The sequence below is a fragment of the Suncus etruscus genome, chromosome 4 (genome assembly GCF_024139225.1).
Source record: "Suncus etruscus isolate mSunEtr1 chromosome 4, mSunEtr1.pri.cur, whole genome shotgun sequence".
NCBI classification, from domain to species: domain Eukaryota; kingdom Metazoa; phylum Chordata; class Mammalia; order Eulipotyphla; family Soricidae; genus Suncus; species Suncus etruscus.
This window is the reverse complement of record NC_064851.1, coordinates 13,577,988-13,603,606: the sequence shown is the minus strand read 5'-3', so window position 1 is coordinate 13,603,606 and position 25,619 is coordinate 13,577,988. Positions and strand designations below refer to the sequence as shown.

The 25,619-nt window shown below is 38.2% G+C and overlaps 1 protein-coding gene and 1 non-coding gene across 2 annotated transcripts in view; both read left to right on the top strand.

The window, feature by feature from the left end:
- The window catches only part of ANO2 (anoctamin 2), a 350,630-nt gene that overhangs the window by 168,564 nt on the left and 156,447 nt on the right, over nucleotides 1-25,619 (top strand). The window contains 2 exon segments of the mRNA XM_049771984.1: nucleotides 14,154-14,288; nucleotides 21,288-21,448. Of these exon segments, the coding sequence (XP_049627941.1) occupies nucleotides 14,154-14,288; nucleotides 21,288-21,448 (296 nt within the window).
- LOC126007520 (U6 spliceosomal RNA) lies at nucleotides 8,417-8,522 on the top strand. Its single transcript, XR_007495076.1, has one exon. It is a non-coding gene; the product is annotated as a U6 spliceosomal RNA (small nuclear RNA).

The window sequence follows — 25,619 nt, the reverse complement described above, 5'->3', positions numbered from 1 at the left end:
TGCTCTCACAAAATCACATGCTCTGGTTTTTCTTTCTTAGTCAAACTCAACAAGCTAGTGGCTATACTTGGATGAGGAGATGATTTAGTATAACTGTTGTCGCTCAGTTTTAACATAATGGATCACATTGATTTGATTTGAGATATTGAACCTATCCTCACAGCACTGTCGTAAATTCTTAACCTTGATGTATAATATTTGTAAAGTATTGTTGAATTTGTTCTTCTAATATTTTATTGAGTAATTTTCTACGTATATCTATGAGGGATATGGCTTGTAACTTTCTCTTCCTGTACTATTTTTTTGTGTGATGTTGGTATCAGGGTAATGTTGGTATTGCAAATGAGTTTGAATGGATCTTTCCATTTCTCATTTTTGAAAAAGGGTTGGGAAGGCTACGTATTAATTTTTCTTTTCATTTTAGTAGAATTCACCAGTGAAGTCAACTGGTTTTGGATTTTTTGTATGCTGGAAAATGTTTTATTAACCAATTCAATTTATTTACTAACATAATAAATCTTTAAAATTTTACTAGTTTTTCTTGATTTATTGGTTTGTAGATATAATTTAATTAGTATATTCTAGGTTGTTCAATTTGTTGGTATGTGTATTCTTGTTCATAGTATTTTTCTATCATTTCTGTATTCCCTGGTACTATTTATAATGTCTTCCCTATCATTACTGATTTTATTTGAGGTCCTGTTTCTTTTTATTGGTGAATCTAACTAAAGCTTTGTCTATTTTATTCATATTAAACAAAATAGTTATTAGTCCCACTGATATTTTCTATGCCCTTTTAGTCTTTAACTTATTTATGATCTTTAAAAATAACTTCTTTATGATCCGATCATTCATTTATTTCAGCTTTTTCTTTCCTTTTACTAATTTTAAGTTTAATTCATTCTTTTCTAGTTACACTTAGTATAAATGTATGTTTTTAATTTTATAGTTGTATTAATTATTATGATCTGTGTTTGGTGCATCTCTTATGTTTTAATATGTAGTATTTCATATCAGAATTTTATTTGAAGTTCTTTGAATCATTGGTTATTAATTAGCATGACATTCAACCTATACAATTTGTAAATCTTCTTTCTTTTTGTAATTGATTTTTAGTTTGATATTGTTGTGGTTGGAAAAAATGCTCAAAATGATCTAAATGTTATTAAATTTATTAAGATTTGGGGTGACCTAATCTGTAATCTATATTGTAAAAATTTCTATGTATTCTTGCTAATAGTATGTATTTATCTGACTAGGTAACAAATATAGTTTTAATAATATTTTAATTTTTGGTTTGAGGATATAAAACCATAGCTAAAATATATTCTCATTTTTATGACCCCAAATTTGCTATGTTTGACATTTTAACTATATATTTAACAATTTATTATCATATACTTACTTTTAATTCTCAAGTATTGGGCATAAAAAGGATTTGGAACTAAGGTTTTAAAGAAACTTAAGTAGATTATGCATAGTAGTTGGGGAGAGTTTTGATTCCTAAAAAATGCAAATCTTATAATGTATATAATTGTATAATATTTATGCCACCACCTTTAACATTGGTTTTTAGGAAATATCTTTTTCATATGATAATTTTTATTTAGTTTGTATACATTTTAGGAATCTGTGACTCTAGAGGCACATTTATTGAATTTGGTTTTACTTTTGTTCTACATAAGTGTGTTACATATTTTTTTTTCTCCCTCCCCTGCCTGTATGGCAGAGAGGCAGTAGAGGGATATATGAAAAGTGATCTATTTTAGAGGAAACAAGGTAAATTATGATAGACAATTTCATGAATGCACATTTTCCCTCTAATAGTGTCTATATTAAATAATAAGGTATGTGGAACTTTAGTGAGAAAAAAGTTAAATTTAACTATTGTTTTTTCTTATCTTTAAAAATCAACAAAGGTAAAATGTAAAGAATATTTTAGGATAAAAAATTAAACAATTTAACAAGGCCAAAACCAATTAGATGGTTTGAGGGAATGTTTGGGAGACTAGACATGTGCATCTGACTCTAATCATGAGCTGATGTTTTCTTGGAAGTTTTCATGCTATTCATTAATAAACAGAAAAATTGCTCTAAATAATCAGTATATTTATTGCTTCTTTATACTAATAGACATTGGTACACATGCCATCTCTGAATTTCTGATCTTAATGTGTTTCTGGATGGCAGAGGGTTTTGTAAACTGTTGGGTGAAAAACGTTCATTTTTAGATAGTTCTTAGTGTCCTATTTCTTTTTGGCTGTTATAATGTGTGTGTGTGTTTGGTGTGTGCATGCGAAGATAAGTACACTATGACTGAGATGCATCTTAGCCTCTGGATCTTTCCTGTTTTCCATTTCATCAAAATCCAAAATAAATTGTACTTTGTAAGTTGGGAAACCCAAGTCTGAATGATCATTTCCTCTATTATTTAAAGATACATTCCGCATACTTCTATCCAGTTCTGAATTAGATATTCCTGAGCAGAAGTCACAATTCTTTCCTCATTAGCTGTGTGACCTTACACAAATGACCCAATGTTTTTGAACTCTTTTTAAGCATGAGAATAAGAAATAGACCTACGTAATAGCTTTTATGGGGTGGGGGGGGGTTGTGGGGAATGTAAACTTTCATTAAATAAATGCTTGTGGAGTCACTAGTAATGTGCCAGGCAATATTCTAGGTCTAGCAGGTCAGCCATTCACACACAGTGGGTCTGGAGAGTCCTGGGAAAGGGTCATAGTCAAGGCAGTTTTGTGCTGACAGTGTCAGCTGCATGTCCCATTGAGACCTTGGTGGATATCCACACAATAGTGGGAGTCAACCAGCCCAGCTTACCTACTAAGCAATAGAGATAACATGGTATTGCAAAGTCTAGGTTAGAAGTTTTCAACTTACTTGTCCTAAAATTCCTTTTTGAGAAAACGAAGAAACAAGCAAAGCAAAACAAAAACCATTCATAAGGCTGGTAGAAATGTACCTTCTATAGGCAAATAAATGGAAAGTAAAGTAACCGTTTACAACCCACCCACACCCAATGGTTTCTGGGGCTTCATGCGTCTTCCTGAATCAGTCTATCAACACTCCTGGAAATACTTGGTCCATGACGAAGAAATTCCCAATGGATAGCCTCTGGGCCGGTAAGTGTACCCCTCTTCCATGGTAATCTTGCATCTACTTCCTCTTCACATCATGGATACTATCTTGTGTGGGTCCTATGGCAGGCAGACCACTTGGGCTGGAAGACCAGTCTATCCAGGAGCTTGAACCTTCACTTGACTCAACAATTCATCCCCAAGAGATGAATTTAAAAAAATCTTAAAATACCGAATCACCTTTAAGTGCCATTCTGATCTGAATCTAACCTTAATCCCAACAATAATTTTCAACTCGCTTAAAGAGGTTTTGTAAACATAACCTAAAATCCTGTGGTGAAAGCTTGTAACCTAGGACTTGGCATCTGGGTCATGCTGAATAGAGGATCCATTTCTCCCCACAGCTCTTCAGTGTTGACTCCCTATCAGCCACACCTGCCATAGTCTCCCCAAGGGCTAAGGGTACAGGAACAGGACATGCTGACTGAAAAGACAGGCGCCATATTGTCCTGCTTATGGCTTCACCATTGTTCGTTGGCCTGACTTCTTGGGGAGCTGGGAATTTCCAGGCTGTCTTCCAGAGAAGAAACCATTGTGAACTTTAATTAAAGACTCATAACTTTCTTTCCGGCCTCCCTGCACCTGTCCACAAATACTGCTAAGTTCACCCTAGTGGGTTTGCCTTTAATCCATCTCCTGAGGGGGCTAGGAAAGTATGACAGCTCGTTGGAAGGCCAGGAAGGAAGGTGCTGGGAATGCCATGTTGTCAGACTGATGTGGGCTTGGCAGGACTTAAGAGCAGAAATTGGCCCCTCTGGCTGCTGGGGCCTGCTCCCCTGGAACATGCCCAGTTGGCATGTCTGCTACATGATATTCATCTCCGGCTCTCCTTCTCTTCACCTGGGAGTGGGCAGGCATCCCTCTGCCTGCGTCATTGCCCTGGGCTGCTCTCTTGCATGCCAACCTTGCATTTTGGGACTGGCTGCCTTGCTTTTGGAAGTCTTGGCTTTTGTTAGCTAGCCTAGCCTTCAGGTGGAAACTCTGCTTTCCATTCTGCTGACAGATGGAATCTGATGGGGATTAATAGTGTCTTGCAAGAAGACAAGAGAATGGCCAAGACACTATCAAGGGGATCTGTTGGCCTGTTGGTTATAGCACATGTGGTGTCTATTTTAAAGCCCTCTAAAAAGCAGTGTATTGCACTTAAAATATAGTACAGGGGTTAAGGTGCTTACCCTGATTTCGATAACTCTGGTTCAATCCCTGGCACTGCATGTGGTCTCCAGAGCACCTCCGGGTGGGGCTCCCAAACCAAAACTAAAATGGAAATAAGGATATTATATATGCACATATGTGTAAATTATGCAGTTCACTGAGACTTGCAAACTGAACAGACTTATACAATCAGTATTTAGAGCAAGGGAGAAAAGTTTTTAAATTTGTGCCATTTCCTCCATCTTCCTATTGTGTGACTATCCTACAATATAACTTCTTAAACAATGACTTGTGACTCACTATGATTATGCATAATTGAAAGTGGCAAAAGCCATTTATTTATTTTGAAATAAATTTTATTATGATTTATTATCAGTAAACCCTTATATACCTGGGGTTGCATAAACATTTCTTGGGCGAAAAGGGATTGCAAGTGGAAAGAGTTTAAAAAAGCCCCACTCTAGGGGCCAGAGCAATAGCACAGTGGTAAGGTGTTTGCCTTGCACGTGGCCAACACAGAATGGACCTCTGTTCGAATCCTGGCATTCATATGGTTCCCAGAGCCTGCCAGGAGTAGCCCCAAGCGCAGAGGTAGGAGTAACCCCTGAGCGCTGCTGGATGTGACCCAAAAACAAAAACAAGCCTTGCCCTACTCTAAAGTATAATTACACAACTTCTTTCATACCTTTGCTATAAGGTAGAGTCTTTAGGGACCACTGTTGGATATATGGTGTGTTGTTGACTGTATTGTCATTTAGGTGTACATGACTAATTCACATTCCAGTTTTCCTGATTCATCTCTTTTCCTTTCCTTTCTTCCACCCTGAGGCTATTATCTGAATTTTGAGCACAATTGTGTTATTTTTGACTATTATGTAAATAGAAGTGTATACTATATACTATAGATTCTGGCTTCTTTTGTTATATTCTGATGTTTTTCAACATGGTTATGTTTTATAATTGGATCACTGCTGTATAATGTTCTTTTGGACAAATACATCACAGCATATTTATTCATTCTATTGCTTTATCTGCATTTGGAATTTCTGGTTTGAGGCTAGAAAAGTGTTGCTGCTATGATCACACCCAAGGCACATGTGCACATCTCTGGTTGGTGTATATATATACATACACACACTTGGGAGCAGAATTGTTGAAAGATGTGCTGCTCTGGTAGAGACTGACACAGTTTTCCAAAAAATTTCTACCATATATATTCTACCATATACATCCCATCAGAATCATCTTGGCTTGTGATTTCTCCATACCTGCAGAAATAGAGTGAGATTCCAACACTTTTCTATTTTTTACCATTCTCCTTGCTGTGTAGAGTTATTGCATTGTTATTTACTTCCCATTTCCTCCCAGATGATTAAGAGATCTTTTCTGTATCCCATTTTTAATGAAGTATTTTCCTTACTTTTTTTTATTAGATTGTCATTCTAATTCTTCCTGAAGCATACCATTTCATCATGCATTCTGGATACAAATCACTACTGCACTTAATGTATATGCATATACACTTATGAATATGATACATATACAAATAAATATTTTTTCTAACCAGTGGTCTGTGTTTCCACTCACTCAAGAGTGCTGTTCAATTAATAAAAGTTCTTCATTTTAACATCATGGATGACATGGATTCTCAAAATAATATGATCAATGGCTGTTAATTAACATTTATTTCTTACTTGCTGTATCCTCACATGCCTCATATTTTCATAGTAACAGAATTTCAAATGGGAAAAAGAACCTAGTTTAGAGAAGTGAAGAGTCTCCTGAGTTGGACAACAACCGACTGGCCAGCAATCCCCACTTAGCCTACAGATGTTACCAGCTCAGACCCTGTGGACATTGTTTAGTTTTCAGATGTCTTTTGTTTGACGTGAACAATTTTTTCAGTCAAATTAATCACAGGCATTTAAAATTTAGAATAAATTTAGACTAACTTTTTTCCCTATTAAATGTTGATTCTGGCAATACTGGTTCAATTTTCTCACATCACCCTGGGCTGCTGAAATTGAGCCCATCCCCATAGATAGGCTTGGACCTCTTTGGAATTTTTATTGGCACATTCTAGTTTTCTTATTAGCTATAAATTATCCTACCTGACCTGCTTTCATGTTTGTTTCCTCCCTGATTCCTAGAATATGTGAATCTTCTACCTTGCTCTATATTTCTATAAAATGATGTGGTTGATTCTTTTCACTTTTTTTTTCTGTTGTTATTAATTGGACTTCCTTGCCTCTCTTTTCCAGATATCTGGGCTCTGTGTTCCAGTTATTTAAGGGTACACAGAATAGTCAATGGGTATGTGGGACACTTAGAAGAGTGCCTGAGAATATACTCCCTTTCTTTAAGAGATGAAGACTTGAAAACCTGTCTCCATTTACTTCTCTTGAATGCAGATGCTTTCCTGGAAGAAACGCCCAAGTACTATAGTCAGGTTTAATTATTTAGGTTGACTTCTTAAGCAAAAGCATAGGAAACAGTGGGAGAAAATAATTGTTGATGGCATGAGATTTCCATTTCTGAAGCTGGAAAAAAATTGTAAGATTATGAAAGGGATGACTAAGTTGAGTGGATGTCATCCTTCTCCAACTCAGCTCAGCACATATTCTCTGGATATGTCATTTCCCTAACTATTCTTGTCCTTCTCTCAGGCCCTCTTGGAAGTCCATATAATCTGGAGGTTAGGAACTAGAATCTCAAACTGGACTGAGTGGATTTAGTAAACCTGTCTCTAAATCTATCTGTGAATATGTGATCTTGGATTAATCACTTTGTACACCAATTTTCTTATCTACAATTTGAATATATTAGCACAGTGTCTCATACAGTTAGATGACAAAAAACTAAGAAAATTATTTTAATCTTCTTAGAATAGAGTTGGCAAATGGCAGGCCTTTAATAAATACCAGCTACTATTGCTGCTGCTGCTGCTGCTGCTGCTGCTGCTGCTGCTGCTGCAGATGATTAGGGGTCCAATTCTTCTTTTTCTAACATGCGTTAGCCAATGTTTTTTTGGTACAAGTCTGTGTATTCAAGGGAGCTTTTATTTTTTTTCTTGGAAAAGGTGTGGTACTTAGAAATGAGGTGAAACTAGACAGATGAAAGCAGCAGGGCAATTGGTGTTTACTACATCTTGGTCTCTCTCTTGACCTTCTGACCTTTAGAGATGAGTAATATGGCAGAGAAGATAAGATACAAAGACAACTAACATTATCACTTGGGGAAAGAAAGAACTGTAGAAAACACTTCTTTCATTCCCAACATTGAGAATTTTTTTTGACTTTGATTTTCTTGATTGTTTGACTCTACATTGATCAGTTTCAGCTAGCAGTTTTCCTTGATTTTATTGTTTACCTGTTTTAAATTTTAGAAATTTCAGCTTCTTTCCTTTATTATTTCCTTCCTTCTGTTTTCTTTGGATTGAATTTGTTCTTTTTCAAAGTTAAAGTACAAACTTAGATTATTGATTTAACACGTCTTATGTTAGAATAAATATTCAATCCTGTACATTTCTGAGTTTCCCTTTAATAGTCGCTCATAAATTTCGATATGTTGTGTTCTCATTTTTATGCAAAATTTTTACTAATTTATGGTATCATCTTTAACCCATGAGTTATTTATAATACTATTATAATGATTTATTTTTTCCCCTCAATGATTTATTTTTATAATAAAACCAATATTTTTATATGTGCCTTGCTGTTACATTATACCCATCTTCTGAGTGCCTATATTCCTCCACCATTACTCCAAGATCCCCTCCCTGGTAGTAATCTTAGATTACAGTTCTATTTGCCATAATAATTATATTTTTAACTTGTATTTGGGGGGTATAATGCTATTGTTAGTTTATTGTTAAATTTAGTTGTGGTCAGAGAAAAATGGTTATTCTTAATTCCTTGAGAGTTTGTTAAATTTGCTTTAGGACTCAGAATATGGTCTAACGGTGAAAATGTTTGGAAAAGAATGTGTTTTCTGTGTCCTGGTGGCGTATTTTATAAATGTAGACTTGGTCAAGTTAATTTGTAATGCCTTTCATAACTTTACTGATTTTATATCTATTTAGTATTTTAAAGTTTAAATTAGATTGAGTGCTCGCTTTAGCATCATATACTGAAATTGGAACGATACAGAGAAGATTAGCATGGCCCCCTGCGGAACGATGACATGCAAATTCGTGAAGTGTTCCATAAATTATACTGAAATAAAGATATTTAGAAATATTTGCCTATTTGTCATTTTAGCTTTATGTTTTTATTGTATTTTGATATCTCTATTAGATATGTACTTTTTGGGGTATGTGTTAGGATTATTAGGCCTTCTTAATGAATTGACCACTTTATCATTATTTGAGTATTCTCTTTATCCTCAGAAATGTTCCTTGCTCTAATATATGACTCATGTTCACATGGTGAATATTTTTATTACTTGTTTTTATTATTTAATAGAACTGCACATAGAGATCACTTCTGGCATGGTCAGGGACCATATGAGATCAAACCTGGGTTGCCTGAGTGCAAGGCAAATGCCCTACCAGGTATACTAGCACTCTGGTACTCTTTTTTATCTTTTATCACTTAATTTTATTATATAGATACCTTCATATTTAAAGTGAGGTTCTTGTACATTTACATTGAATGTATTAATTAATTTTTAAATTAAATCTGCCTTACTCTTTATTTTCACTTGATTTGATTTATTCATTATCTTCCTATTTTCTCTGTCTTCTTTTGATTTGAATTTATCTTTTGATTCCATTATACCTCCAAAATATACCTACTAATTATGCCCTTTTGAGGGAGGGACTGTATATATCCAGCAGTGTACAGGGCTTGCTCCTGGCTCTGTGCCCTGAAATCATTCCTGGCAGAATTCTGGGAACCAGATTGGATTCTAAGGACTAAACATGGATTGGCTTCATGCAAGTCAAATTCCCTGCCTGATGTACTATCTCTCTAGCTCTCAATTATGTCCATTTTTAAAAAAAATTTAGTGGCTGTAATGGGGTTTTCAGAATACATCTTTAATTTAATACATTCTGTGTCAAATAATATTAGACCATTTTATCTGTAGACTAAAAGTCTCAAAGGAGTATAATTTCTCTATTTTCCTATATTTTATTCTCATGTTATTTATTTTACTTTGGCAAATTATAAACCACAAAAAACATTATTACTAGTTTTGCTCAAAATCAGTTGCTTGTGAAACTTTCTTCAACATTGTTTCCCTAACTCACCTTTGTAAATACTTTCCACTACAATTATCCCCTCTTGTGAAATTTTAGGGGACAGAGAGATATAGTTCAGTGGGCAGAATGCTACACTTGGCATGAGCCAACATGAGTTTAATCCCTCTGGCCCAACCAACCACCTCCAGGAGTAATCCCTGAGTGCAGCAGAGCCAGAAGTAAACCCTCACCACCAGTGGGTGTGGCCCAAAGGCAAACGCATTTTTTTTTTAACTTTAACTAAGATAGTTACTTGCTTCCACAGAACTAAGTTTATCCCCCTTGGGGAAGCTATTTCTCTCATCAAGAATTCATGCTTTAGGTAGTAAATCATTTCCTAATGAAATTAGGAAAAATGTGCATTATATTTCTCATTCTTTTAATCACTTTTGGCACATTATCATTTTTTGTTATGTAGATAAAAATTTTTAACTGGAGGGGCCAGAGTGATAGATAGCTCAGCGGTAGGGCATATGCCTTTCATGTGGTTGATCTAGGATGGACCTTGGTGGATCTACAGTGTCCCATGTGGTCCCTCAAGCCAGGAGCGATTTCTGAGAGCATAGTCAGGAGTAACCCCTGAGTATCACTGGGTGTGGCCCCAAACCAAACCAAAATAAAACAAAATTTTAAATTGGAATCATACTCCTCTTGCCTAAAGATCTTCCTTTAACATTTCTTATAGTTTAGATTTTCTGGCAATACATTTGCTCACGTTTTACTTGTTCAGTCTTTGATTTATTTTTATTTAAAAATATTTTTCTTTGCACATAATATTCTAGATTGTCTTTTTACTTTTTATACTTTAAGTTCTATACTCTATCTTGAGTCTTGAACAGATCCTACCAAGAAATTGGCTGCAGCTGCTACCTTCTTTTTTTTTAATAGATAACATCTTCCCTTTATTCTCTTTCACTCCCAGCCACTGACATCCCAAATTAAGGATTTTCAGAAATTTAATTTTATGGTCTTTAGTTATTTGCATTATGATATATGAGTTTTTATATTTGTTTTTCTATTTATTCTGCTTGGGATTCTCTGAATGTCTTGGCTCTAAATTTTGTTGTTTTTCATTAATTTTGGAAAATTCTTAGTCATAATCTACTATTTTTTCTCTCCCATTTCTATTAATCCGATGGGATCTTAATTTCATGTACAATAGGTCCTTGAATATTTTCCAATAGCTCTTGATTGCAAATTTTTTCCCCTTTATTTTTTCCTTCATTCTTTGGTTTCTTTGTGCTTTATTTTAGATAATACTCACTGACTTATATTAAGCTCAAATATTAAGCTCAACTGTGTACAGTTTCCTGCTAAGGCATTCTAATAGACATTTTTCATATCTGATTTCATTGTGGTTTTTGTTTTTTGAGCATTTCCAATTTTCAGTTTTGTGTTTCTGCCTCTGTGGGAATTCCAAGTCTTCTCATATTTTGCATCAGAATCTTTGACATACCAATTATAATTATTTAAAACACCTTTCTCTTATTCTGACATCTAGATAAACATTGGCTTGTTGATTTTCATATTTCATTATTGGGTCTACCAAATGATATTCAGGCATGTTGGTTTCAAGGATGATTCTTAAGTGATAGTTTCTATCATTGTCATAGTGGTTTCTTTTCTATCCTAGCTGCACCACACCCCTCTCCCCACATGTGGCAAGCTTTCTACCCTTGATCAGTACTCCCGGGCCCCGTTCTATTGTCTTTGTTATTATTCTCATAATCTGTTGTTGTTTTTCTTTTTGTCCCACAAATGAGTGAAATCATCATATGACTGTCCTTCTCTCTCTTTCTGACTCATTTCACTCAACATTATACTGTCCATCACTCTGGACGAGAACTGGGTGCTGAAAGGAGGCAATGTGAAATGCATTCAGTAACAATATTACAAACCACAGTGCCTAAAATGAAAGAGGAAAAAAATGTGTGAGAAGAAAAGTTTCTGCCAGTTAGGGGGAGCAGTAGGCAGGAGGCAAACTGGGGACATTGGTGGTGGGAAACACTGGTGAGGGGTCTGGTTTTGGAACATGATATGACTAATAAAACTCAACCATGAATAACTTTATAATTGTGTATCTATGGTGATTTAATTAAAAAAAGACTCTTGGCCAACTGGACTGGTGGGTCAATGCAAAAAATATAGTATAGACTGCTGCATGGACAATGAGATACCAGAGATTACCTGGACCACATCCAGCAGTGCTGGTGGGGACTCCAGAGATGCCCATGGAAATGCCTGGGGACCATGTAATTCGAAGAATTAAACCTAAGTTGAATGCGTGCCAGGCATGTGCCCTAATTATTGTATTAACTCATGGCCACAATTTCTATATCTTTTGGTGGAGCTACTAAAAATTTCTTAATGCTTCTGAGTTTTTTTTTTAAATTGACTTTTGGATATTGTATTTGAAATGTTAGTAGAAACTTGAGGAAAGTTGTATTTAAACCTGAAAGTAGGCATTTGCATGTGGGGAAGCAGAGTAAGTCTAGTGAGAGGTCACACTGGATTTGTATTTGTTGTTATTGGGAGTTCTATCAATGCCTCAGAATTAATTCTTTTTGCAAAAATTCAAGGGGCTGGGGTCCTGCTGTATCCCTTTGCCCCATTGGTAGGGGGGTATGGCTCTGTCCTGTCTTCCAGTGGCTACAATTTTACTTGCCTTCAGGCCAGGTATGGGAGGGAAGAGCAGAGGCTTGCTTCTTTAGCCCAGGGATTCTTTTTTTTTTTCTTTTTGCATTGCAATCCTATTTTTTTAATAAAAAATCTGTTTATTTGTACCCAGGCATCTAAAATGGATATACACAGTCAGTATCCTAGATGAGAGGAAAGCCACTTACATGTAATAAGTCATTCAGAAATTTATGTTCCAGCAAAATTTGAAGCCACACCTCAATATCTACATTTAGTACTGAAACTCTGTGTCAGGTCATGACTTACATTTGAAGAAGCTCAATGCTAGTCCAGTTTCAGTTTCTGGGGACCCTGAGGGGAGCCCCAGGAACAGAGCTTGCTTGGCCTTCCTGGTCTCCTTCAAGTCCCACAATTGATCTCTGCCTTTTTCTTATTCTTGAATCTCTTGGTTGGGTAAAGGTGTCCTGCCCTTTGTCAGGAGGGCAGATACTAATATGTAATTTTGAAGAATCCTATGCACCCAAGACAGCTTCCTACCTTCTCATTAAATACAAATGAATTTAATAGAATACCTTCCTTCTTAATACAACACCTTCCTGCCTTGGATGGGCTCAAGAAAGGTCTTTATTTTTTCTGGCCGCACCTGGTGATGCTCAGGAATTAGTCCTGGCTATGTGCTCAGAAATTGCTCCTGGCTTGGGGGACCATATGGGACACGGAGGGATCAAACCGCAGTTCATCCTAGACTAGTGCTGGTAAGGCAGAAGAAGCCTTACCCCTTGTGCCACTGCTCCGGCCCCAAGAAAAATCTTGATTTCATAAATTTTCTGAAATTTTCTTGGTGTGAAGGTAGAAGATACATTACCTTGTAGTAGTCAGTATCCTAGATGAGAGGAAAGCCTCCAAATTGATGGATTCTATTTTCCTCTTTTTTTCTTGTCAGTCCTCCAAAGGAAAGGCTAAGATTCCATTTCTCTCAGATTCTTTTGTTATAATAATTTTTATTTTGATCTAAGTGAGATTCTTAACAACTACTACCACACCTCCATGATTGTGTGCTTTTTTTTATCAGCCATCCGTAATCAATATTTATCTAAGGAAAAGAAAAATTCCTTTTTTAGAGGCTCAGATTACTAATTCACCAGTTTGATGAACCAGGGATTAAAAGGGTATGTGTGGGCAAATATTTTTCTAAAAGGAAAGTTATTTCAATAATAAAAGTAGCTTTTTAGGAGACCAGAGTGATAGCACAGTGGTAGGGAATTTGCCTTCCATATGGCCAGCGAGGGATGGACCTGGGTTTAATCCCTGGCATCCCACATGGTCCTCGAGCCTGCTAGGAGCAATTTCTGGGTGCAGAGCAAGGAGTAACCCCTGAGCACCACCACTAGGTGTTGCCTATAAACCAACCCCCCAAAAGTAGTTGTTTAGTACTGTAGAGAGTTAAAAATGCAAAAAGAGAGAATTAAAAAACATTTATCAGTGCTAAAGAAATTCTGACTAATATTTTCTCAGATTTCTGCCAGTCATTTCCCTACTGACTATGTGTCTTCATTAGTTTGTGTACTTAAGTATGCATACTCAATATACCATTTGCATAATTTATTGAAGGAAGTTAGTTCCAAGACTTGTGTGTTCTTTTGTGAGTTGGATACTGGCACTTATGAAATAATGGTGTGTTTTATTCATGTTTGATGAAGATCCAAAATATATGATCTATTCTTAGTTTGCTGTCAGGACTGGCATCCTTCTCACGAATATTTTACATTAACAGCCTAGACAGGTGTGTCATTTGTTTCCAGCAAAAAATAGTCCTTGGTGGCTTAGTGTGAGGTCTCCTCTGACACCTCTCTTTTCTCCCTTTCCATGTATGGTGGCCCTCCTCCTTGTCAACTTTTAAACAAACAGAGAGAAGAAAAGAATGTGTTGTGCTTCATTTGTGTTTTTTCTCTCCTCTTTTCTAGAAAGTATTTTGGAGAAAAAATTGGCCTGTATTTTGCCTGGCTGGGGTTATATACCTACTTCCTCATCCCATCTTCTGTCATCGGAGTGATTGTGTTTCTGTATGGCTGCGCAACCATTGAGGAAGATATTCCCAGGTAAATGGGTGTGAAAGTAATGGACTCTGTCCCCCAGTGTTAGTAGTTCAGAAGTTCATCCCAGTGCATCCCAGTTCATCCCAGTTGGAGGAACATTGGACATGCTTCCTGCTTACGTCCTCACCCTCCCCTCTCTCTCTTTCTCTCTGTCTCTCTGTCTCTCTGTCTCTGTCTCTCTCTGTCTCTGTCTCTCTCTCTCTGTCTCTCACTCTGTCTCTCTCTCTCTTTCTCTCTCTCTTTCTCTCATCACACACAGACCTTCTCTCCAGAGATAGACCTGAGCACTGTCAATTCTAGAAATGGCTTCAGAGCCAAAAATCACATTTTCTTGAGTTTTTATTTAATTAATTATCTTTTTTTCTTTTCTTTTCTTTTCTTTCTTTCTTTCTTTCTTTCTTTCTTTCTTTCTTTCTTTCTTTCTTTCTTTCTTTCTTTCTTTCTTTCTTTCTTTCTTTCTTTCTTTCTTTCTTTCTTTCTTTCTTTCTTTCTTTCTTTCTTTCTTTCTTTCTTTCTTTCTTTCTTTCTTTCTTTCTTTCTTTCTTTCTTTTTTTTTTTTTTTTTGGTTTTTGGGTCACACCCGGCAGCATTCAGGGGTTATTCCTGGCTCTACGCTCAGAAATTTCTCCTGGCAGTCTTGGGAGACCATATGGGATGCTGGGATTCAAACCACCATTCTTCTGCATGCCAGGCAAACATCTTACCTCCATGCTATCTCTCCAGACCCTAATTTTTATTTTATTGAAACAATTATGATCAACAGAATCCTTCATAGTTGAATTTGGGCATTTTGCTGTTTTGACAGCGGCATTTCTCCAGGGCCAGATTCTTCTAAGGGAAAGTGGAAGATCACTGTGACCAATAGACAATGCTCAAAGGGCTGAAGAGATACAACAGGGAGTAAAACAGTTGCCTTGCACGCAGCTGACTGGGTTAAATCCCCAGCACCCCTGGAGTGATCCCTAAGAACAGAGACAGTTGTAAACATTGAGCACTGCTGGGTGTAACCCCAAAATCCCCAAAGAAAAAAGTCAACAAAACTGAAATCAAAAGACCCAAACTCTAAGACTCTAAACTGTAAATGAGCCTGTGCTGGGAGGCACTCTGGAAACATGTGGAAGGAGATTAATATTGGTGGTGGATTGGCCCTAACCCTTCTATGAAGGACCTTGTAAATCGCAATAGTTTCAATAAAATAACATTTTTTTAAAAAAAACACCAAAACAGAAACCCAATGCAAAATAGAATGCCTGAAAAAATGCTTTTATCACTAAGGTTTTCTTTTTTTCTTTTATGATTTCCAGAAAGACCCAAGGTAGGAGGTATCAAGTGGCATTTGGTGGCAATCTCAGGATCTTTCTTCTCAAAACCCGTTAGCATAAAATACTAGGCTGAGAAGCAAAGAGCTTTGGCAATGTGGAAGGCTCAGTTGCAAGTTTAGAAAGTCAGAAACTACAAGAACTGACAGGCCCCTGGTTGGGCTCTTGGAGGGAGCTCACTTAAAAATAGCATGAGCAAGAATGGGACATGCTGGCCCCGTGTGCTCCTGGTGACTTGTTCTCTCCTTGGCTGTAAAGCAGTAATAAAACACCAACCTCAGGGTGGTGGAGTGAGGATTCAAAGAGACAATGTCTGGCCCAGAGCCTAATAATTGCTGAATGAATGGAATCCTGTGGAAGTGAATGAGACATAATAGATTTTCTACCAAGATGGAAAATGAAATCCCTTTCCATCTTCAAGATGGTTCATACTTAGCTGGAGCATGGTTTGTGTGTTTTAATATACTTCAGGTTGCCAGTGATAGAAATGAAACTTAACTAGTTTGCACCAAAAAAAAAAATCTAGAAGGGTTCATGATAAAGCCAGAGAAAATAGTACAGTGGGCAAGATATTTGCCTGGTATATGACTGAATTTAGTTTGAGCCTTAGCATTCATATAGTCACCTGAGCACAGAATCTGAAGTAAATCCTTAGTATCACCAGGTGTTGCCTGAAAACAAACAAAACCTTTTATGATAAAGCTTATTATTCATTATAAGCATTGTAAGGTATCTCAGAAATCCAATGGCAGGCATGTGTCTTTTCAAGGGAACCATTGCCAAGTCTTTAGGACTTTTCTCTCTTGTCTCTGACTCTATGTCCTCATGCTCCCTGTGGGAATAGAAATGGCAGAACACACTTCCAGAAGTGACCCTGTGTCCACACGGACAGCACAGATGTATGTCTTCAGAAATGCAAATGCAAGCACACTCCTGAAAGGGCAGTTATAGATACCCATAAAATGTGCTCATTATTATTATAGATGATCATATTGCGTGTCAGGGAAATGGTGTTTCACTGATCCTGGCTGGCTAGCTCCTAGTGGGTTATGGAACCAATTAATTGTGCTATCTTTTAAATGAACTCAAATAAAATAAGATACAGTAGAATGAAATAAAACAGTTCTTCTAACCATCACAAGCAGAGAGTTTAAGTATTTTTGTGTGAGATTCTATGTCATGTAGGTAAGCTTCCTTGGGGGAGAGGTTAATGTGTGCGTTTCTATGTTGGAATCTGATGTGGAGGACTTAGGGGGACATACCTGACAATGTTTGGGGGCTCAGAAATGACTCATGAGTGCTCAGGATACTAGGTAGTGCCAGGAATCAAAGTGAGGTCAACTGCATGCTGGATAAACATTTGACTTCCTGTTCTATTCAACTCATAAGCAGTATTTAAGATTATATATAGATCAGTCCAAAAGTTTAAAATCAGCTCTTGGGCTAGAGTGATAGCACAGCAGTAGAGCATTTGCTTTCCTTGCACATGGCTGACCTAGGGCAGACCCGGATTCAATTCCTGGCATCCCATATGGTTCCCTGAGCCTGCCAGGAGTGATTTCTGAGCACAGAGCCAGGAGTAACTCCTGAGTACCACCGGGTATGGCCCAACCCCAAAAGTAAAAAAATAAAAAAATAAATAAAACCAGCTCTTAAAATATTGAAATGTTGATTGTCTCTTTTATAGGATAGGGTATGGCATATCTGAGATAGGTCATAGAAATAGAGATAGATCATGAAAAATCAAATAGTTTATGGAAAATTATTATGGAGAATTTTTAATTAATATCTTTATTTAAACACCTTGATTACAAACATGATTGTGGTTGGATTTCAGTCATGTAAAGAACACACCCCCTTCACCAGTGCAATATTCCCATCACCAATGGAGAATTTTTAAGAGCCATTCTATAATCTTTAAGTTTTTTAATTTTTAAAAATTTATTCTTTTATTTTTTAAGATCCATTCTTTAATCACAGCCATCAAAGGTTCAAGCTCAATGGGCCAATTGAAAACTCACTAAATTCCACTTTTCATCAACAAAGGAATAAAACTCAGTATCGCATTGGAACTAATTTATAGTCCTTAGGGTCTGTATCTATCAGCTACTCCCAAAACATGGTTAAGAATTTTCACTAGTTATGGGATTATTTTCTATATTTCTACTTTGGGAATTAAGCTGAGAACTGACTAGCTGTTTTGTTAGTTAATTAATTTTGGCAGGGGAAAAATTGGCCTTGCAACCAGAAGTACTCAGGACTTATTCTTAACCCTGTGCTCAGGCATTACTCCTGGCAGTGCATAGGGCACCATATGCACTGCCCGGGATTAAACCAGAGTCAACTGTGTTCAAGACAAGCACTTTAACCCCTATACTATACCTTCAGCCTTAGCTATCATATTTAAAAATCTTTATTTTAGGAAAAAAAGTATAGATGTATAGGAAGCTGCAAAGTGAACAAAGAGGAACCCAGCACCCTCTTTAATCAGTTGTTATATCTTCTATAAATGCAGTTACATATCGAAACCAGAGTACTTGCATTACTTAGAACTTTGAATGGTACCTTTTATCACCAATAACTTTGATATGTGAGATACAAGTCTCACTTCTAAGTCATGGTTCCATATGTGCATTATTTATCTATAGAACTCTCTACATGCCAGGGATTGGTTCCATTTGTTATACATTTACTTACAAGGGTAGGGGAGACTACAGCATTTAAAAAAATATAAACCATATTGAAAAAGAAATTGGCTACTCTAGGTCTGAGACTTTAACAGCAGATGTTCTGTCTGCATTTCTTGAATAATTGCATCATCACACCTCCTCCCTATATATTCACACTGCACCCATATCAGGTAACTTGTAAGCAATAAACACCAGTGACTTTGAGATCTTGGTACAACTGATTGTCCGAGCATCTCACAATCTTCTGTTTTTTTTTTTGTTTTGTTTTTATTTTTAATTTAAATGGAGAATTGCACCCTTGGATTTAAGGGGGGATGAAAACACGTGATATCAAATCTAAATAAACCTCCTTCATCTTGTTTACAGATTGCCTCTTTCAGGAATTTCGAAGTCATTTTAATGTTATTTCAAGACTCAACTATTTCCAGAATTCCATTAGAGTGGCTTGATAAAAGTGAACACAAAAGTACCTCTCTGATACATAGAAAACATTCTGGCTTCAAATTGAAATGATTTAGTGGGTTTTTTGTGGTACAGTGGCTGCCATTTTGCCCAAAATATTGATGGTTGACTGCTGACTGAGCTAAAAACTAACAATTTTTATATACCACACTTAGGATCCAAAGAGCTTTTATACCATGCTGGTGGCTATTACTTTTCTCCTGACTAACCTAGGAGCACTAAGGTTTGATTAAGGTTTAGCTGATTATCTATGCATACACTATCTACGCATACCCATGTAAAATATTCAATAGTAAAGTCATATCTGTAACACCTATTGTAGAAGGTCATCACTGAGCACTCACGTGCTCTCCAATATAGCCAATCTCTGTGCTACAATTGTTCTAGACTGATGCCTTTCCCTAAGCTTTCTTGTTTGCCACACCCAACAGTGCTCATGGTTTTCTCCTGGTTATACACTCAGGAAGGGAGACAATATGGAGGTTATCAGGGATTGAATCTGGGTCAGCATATGCAAGGCAAGCTCCCTATGCACCCTGATCTCTAACTCTATTTTTTTCTATTTTTATTTTTATTTTATTGAAACAATTGTGACTCACAGAGTCCCTCACAGTCGAATTTCAGACATACAACGAGTCAGGGCCCCACCAGTGCTAACCTCCCTCCACCAGTGGACCCATATTGCATCCTACACCACCACCTATGCCCCCTCGCCTTCCAGTGCAATAGACCCCCTGACTCTGCTTTCTTAAGAGTACTGTCTCTTGTCTGATAGTAGCAAGTCTGCATGTCTGACCCAGAAGACTGAAACTATGCTCTCCAGTTACCAATAAGAATGTGCCCAGGTGAAGCTAGCAGAGTTGAGCTAATCATTACGTGATTCACTCATATGAGTTAGCCACTGCTATTGAGCCTTGCCAATGGAACCTTAAGTGCAAACGAATAAAGATTTGTTCTTAGAGACCTCAAATTTCCATTTTCTCACTCAAAGAGCCTTTTCCTGCTATGGACTTGATAGTGCATTAATGATAAGTATGGAAGCTGGAACCTGACAGACAGTGACAGCCTTCAGTAAACTCCTTCAACTTTATATACATACATACATATATGTGTGTATATATATATCTTTATTTAAACACCTTGATTACAAATATGATTGTAGTTGGGTTTCAGTCATGTAAAGAACACCTAAAGAACACCCCCCTTCACCGGCACAACATTCCCATCACCAATGTCCCAAATCTCCCTCCTCCCCACCCCACCCCCCACCTGTACTTGAGACAGGCTTTCTACTTCCCTCATTCATTCGCATTGTTAGGATAGCTCTCGATATAGTTATTTCTCTAACTGCACTCATCACTCTTAACTTCTTAATAAATGAAAAGTAGACCCATGTATTCTTTTGGACTCTGCAGTTTCAAGAAACACTTGCTTTGGTGCCCAGAGTACCAATTTGCTCACTTTACACTACAGTGACCTTCTGCTTGTCAGATGAACTTTATAGCTCCCTCTGTTGTCTTAAGAAAGAAAAGCTGTGGGTTCCCTGCCTCTACATCACCATTATATCCAGCTGCGTGGTGAGCTGAAGTAAATGTTCATGAAATCTTGAGACCTCCACCCTCTTCCTACAAACCATCAGCTGAACTATCTATACATTCCTGGGGGCACACGAGACACCATTCTGATGAGTTCACTTATTTTCCTGTCAATATAGAGTTGGAGGGATATTTGGACTGGTAATTCTTTGGTTCTTACTTGCAGCTATTCACATGAGCCTGCTTTTTAAAAAAAATTCAACCCAGTGGTTCTTCAAATGAAACTAAGTTAGAATGTGGTCCAAATGGTTATTTGAATCTTGTTTCTCTCTTTAAGTGTCAGAGAGTCTAGATTTTCGAAGAATTGCCTTTACTCTTTTGTTCTCCCTAGTTAGCATCATTCTTACTTGGTTGGTGTTATTAATGCCCATCCCACAAGTGATCATGTAACTGTTGAACTTAGGCTCTCACATAGCACTGATTTCATCCTGTCCATGGCTAGAATAGAGAGCTAGTGGAGGTCCTTCACTGACTGATGTTGATTTCTCCTGTGATCAGGAGTGAGACAGCCAGTAGGGTTTAGAAGATAGACTGTGCTTGAAAAATTGATGGGGGAGCCTAACTTAAGATGGCTGCTTAATTGTTTTCCAGGACCATGACTTCCTGCCAGCCTCATAGACTCAGTCCATCTGGAAGGGACTTGATGAGTCATATCTCAGTTTACATCATCTCTGACAGAGGACCACCAGTTTTCTCTTGGGACTCTTCTAGTGACAAGGAGTTCCTTGGCTCAGAAGGTGGCCCCTTCATTTGGCAAGACAAGATATAAAAAAACACAGTGCCAAGGGGAAGAGGTCAAATCTACTTTATTACATGCTCCTTCCAATATGGCACCTACAAGCTCGGTTATGAAGCTAGAAGTGGGAATGTGTTGAGGGTTATTTTGTTTGGGTGGGGTCCTGCTTGAGCTCTACCTACCGCAATTTTTCCTTGCAGCAAGGAGATGTGTGACCAGCAGAATGCCTTCACCATGTGTCCCTTGTGTGACAAGTCCTGCGATTACTGGAACCTCAGCTCAGCTTGCGGGACAGCCCGGGCCAGCCACCTATTTGACAACCCTGCCACTGTCTTCTTCTCCATCTTCATGGCTCTGTGGGGTAAGTGGGAAGTCTTGAGCTTGCTTCTACTGGTAGAATTTCTCTCAAAAATTACAGAAAATAAGGTCAAAAGGACCCCTTATTTTGGCTCACTACTCCTATCACTTAGTTCTTAGATTTTAAGAAGTATATTAGGGGCAATCAATATCTCTCTTAAGGGTGAACAGAGCTAGGAATCCCTTCCATGAAATAATATTATTTTTAATAAAAGATAGAGGATGTGAACTCTGTGTCTCAATATGATTTAGTCAACTTGGAACTGGTGAGTATTCTGGAAATCTACCATCCACCCACTAGGCCTTTTCATAGATTAGGTCATGCCCTATTGTAAATATTGTTCAGGGTGATACTTGAGGCAGTGGGTGATTGTGTGATTACAGAATGACCTGGTAAGAGAGTTAGACCCAAATGTGGTTCTCTGGATCCCACTGAGCGCAATGCCTTTTCTAGGACTCTGTGAATTGCAGAGCATAAAGAACATTGCATAATAATTTCCATCACCAAAGGGATTTCTGAAGATAAGAACAACTAGTTCCCTTATTTTCCCTTCTCCTTCCATTTTCTTCATAGTATTAGGGCCATTAACCTCTCTGCTGGGACATAACTGTCTGCACCAGACCACAGTACACCACACTACACCCCTCACTCACATGTCTATTCACACCACTGGAATAACAACCCTACAGTAACTGAACACTTCCAGGACACACCCACATGTTTCAAGAAGAGACCAAGCCAACATGTCTAGGCCCCTCTGGAGTAGCCAGCTGCTTTTACTCATCAATTGCTGTGAGGGCCTCCAGGCTTCCCCATTGGCTCCCACATCAGCAGGTCCCAAACCTGCTGGAGATGCTGTCTGATTTATCACTGACTCTGTGGGGCCTGGAGGACATGCCAGGACAGGGCCATGAGTCATGTCCCTAAAGTGTAAGGAGAGAGAGAGGAGATTTGCTCTCCCTGCAGTGGGAACATTGAACTTGATCTTCTCTATCCCCTGCAGGGAGCTCCCTAGGGTGGAGAGAAACCCAGACTGAAAACATTCCTATATTTTCAGGCCACCAAAGAACATTTCTAAGGGACAATCTCTTCTCTCTTCTCTGGGGAAAATGTGACTCTTTGGAGTCTCTTATGCAGGGCCAAACCACAAAGGAAATCACCTAGAGTAAGGGTAGGGTCATGGCACTTGCAACCCCAGAAGTCTGGAGTTGCTTCCAGAAAGGAGCATTCAACTGGAAATAATGCTAGTTGCCTGGAAATTGGGAACATTTTCTGCTCTTCTAATAAAAACTACTTATAATTGGAGCCCAAAATCACATTTTCATCTTTGTTGTCCTTCAACCCTTATTCCCATTCATTTGTCTTATAGAGGTCATCTTGAGTGAGTGGCTGCAGTTTCCTAAACAGGCTCTCTGCTTCTGCAGGAAACTGTCCAGGGGTGTATGATCCCTTGTTGTAAAGGAACTTGGTTCCCAATTGCACTTTCCCAGTTTCAAGTCCTAACAATAACCTCTTCTTTTTCCCTTGATAACTACAATCAGCAAACACCTTCCTCTTACCCCTTCTGTGCTTCTTTAGGACTTCCTATCCCCACCCAATACCCACCCTTTCCCCTCCCCAAACAACAGCCCAGGCAAAGCAAAGAGGGTAGACTTGTGTCAACGCTTCACTTCCTGGCACTAGACTGGCTTTGTTTTTTTAATGGCCTTGCTATATTTTATATGATTATGTATTTGGTTTCAGCAGCCAAGAGCCTCTGGGCATGATTGCCTACAAATTACAATTAAAAATAATAGTAATGCCTCTCATTACTCTGATTATTATGATCAGAAAGACTGTGCAGAGTGGGCCTGAGCCAAGGCTCAGACGTGCCAGGAAGAGGGCGGTGGTGAAAAGTGGTTCTTTACAGGGAGAGACTCTGGCTGTTGGTGGCATCGGGCTTGGGGTTTGCCGAGACAGCAAGTACAAGAAAAATATTAGACTGTGGGAGACCTGATATTGGCTTTATACTCAGATCTAGCCCTTCTGTGGCTCTGGCTACAAACTCCAAGGAACTTTAGAAGGAAAATAAAGTTTATTGAAGTGGGATATCAAGGGACAAGAGCCCTGAATTTTTAGGTCACCATCCTGCCCCTGCCAGCTATGGATCTTGTTCCAGTCAAGAGATCCTTGCTCTGGGCCTTTGGTCAATACTCTTATAAGACCCAGGTTCATGTGACCTAGGGCACAGACCTGAGTTTTTGAGCCATACTTACTATGAACTCAAGTTAAAACAAATTTGTAGCTTTAAGTTGTTATATATATTCAACGAGCCCAAGGAGGGTTGTTAAATTTAGCTCTGTGCTGTGCCTGCTGGAAACTGAGGCACCAGAACTTAGAACGAGTAGACTGTTCTTTTCTACGTCTAAGGTTTTATTACCAGGAGGGTAGCAGAGGGAAGGGTAATCTCATGATCTTGTCCCACCTTTTCAATCCTAGGGCACCAGATCCTGAAGTTCAGAGGAGAAGGCACCAATGTGTCTGATTTTAGGATATATGAGTTGTCAGAAAGGAATGGAGTAGACAGTAGGCATAGTTGAGAATGAAGAGGACAATGAGGAGACAGTTTGGGCCCCAATGCAGGTGTGAGGCATGTGATGCCTCTTGGGTTTACAATATGTAGACAAATAAATTGAATCAGAGACTCGAAGTCCAGTATCCAGAGAGAAGGCCAAGATTCTAAAGAGCCACTCTAGTTTGTATTATCATGCCCTAATGCACCTTTTTCTGTTCTGCCTAGATTCTACTGCTGAAAACTCATTATAGGGCCCAACCTCGGGCAGCAGGCACTCCCTTGGGGCCCCCAGTTTTTCATCTTGTCATTCTTAAGGCTCTATTCACAGTATGGCTTGCATTGTAGTCATTATTTATAATCTGTTCAAGTAAACAGAAGGAGAACAAAATCTCCATCTGATGAGCTCCATCTCCCCCATGATGCCTAGGACAGTATTTTGGACATGGCAGGTGTCTTGGGTTTATAATCCCTGTAGGATTAGGAATTTCTTCCCAATGCTCAAATAATGAAAGATTTATGATAAGAATATAATAAAGCTTGCAAGAAGCAAGCTCAAGAAATAGTTGGGTCTATGGGGAGCCAGAACTGGAATTGGCATCAGAAACCATAGCTCCTTCCCATCTCTGCACATCTTTGCATCTCTTGCTTTCACTTTGGAAAAGAGAGAACATGATTCCTTCTTCTACAGACCTTGACTATGCTATTCAATCCTGGTACCACAAGCCCTGGTTACCATAGAGGGCTTTGTGGGAATTGGTCCTTGTGGGGATTTGCTCTTTGTGGACTGCTGGAACAGCAGGCAGTCAAAATGTTTGTTTGATCAATAAATGAAAGAATGGCTTAAGGACAATTGGTCTATCCATCAGTGTGGATGAGAGAGTTGCAAGAATGAGAGTCAAGTAGAACAATGAGGAATCTGTTAGGTAGCCCCAGAATGAGATAATCAAGTAAATGATGCTGGAGACAGAAAGAATAAAAATTAGTGAGAGTGCTAGAAAGTGCAAGAAGAAATTGGTGATAGAGGCAATTTTTTTTTTCTTCAAAAAAGACTAAAGACTTCCATTATTTTATTCTGTAGGGGTAACAGGAAGTTTTGTCTATGCCTGGTTGTTACTCAGAAGCTGTTCCTCATTCTGTGCTCTTGAGTGATTCCTGAAGGTGCTCAAGGGGACCATATGCAGTGTCAGGGATCAAACTTTATCCACTATGTTTTCTCTCTCTCTAGATCATATTTTTGTTTGCTTGTGGGCCACACGTGGCAATGCTCAGGAGTTACTCCTGGTTCTGCATGCAGGAATTACCTCTGCCGTGCTCAGGGAACAATAGAGACTGCCTATTGTGCCAATGGATCGAATCTTGGTTGGCCTCATGTAAGGCAAATGCCCTATCCATTGTACTATTGCTTTGGTCACTCTCTCTAGATTTTATCCATTCTTATTTCCTCCATCCTTCCACTTTTCTTTATTTCATAAGGTCATCATTCTCCCTCTTCCCAATGACCTAGAGGTAAAAGGAAATATATGAGTATATGAGAATACATGTATATGGGAGTGTGTCCCTTTAAATGTATTGGTTAGCTTTCCAGATTGTGGCCTATTTCCAGCAGTTTCTACTAAAGAA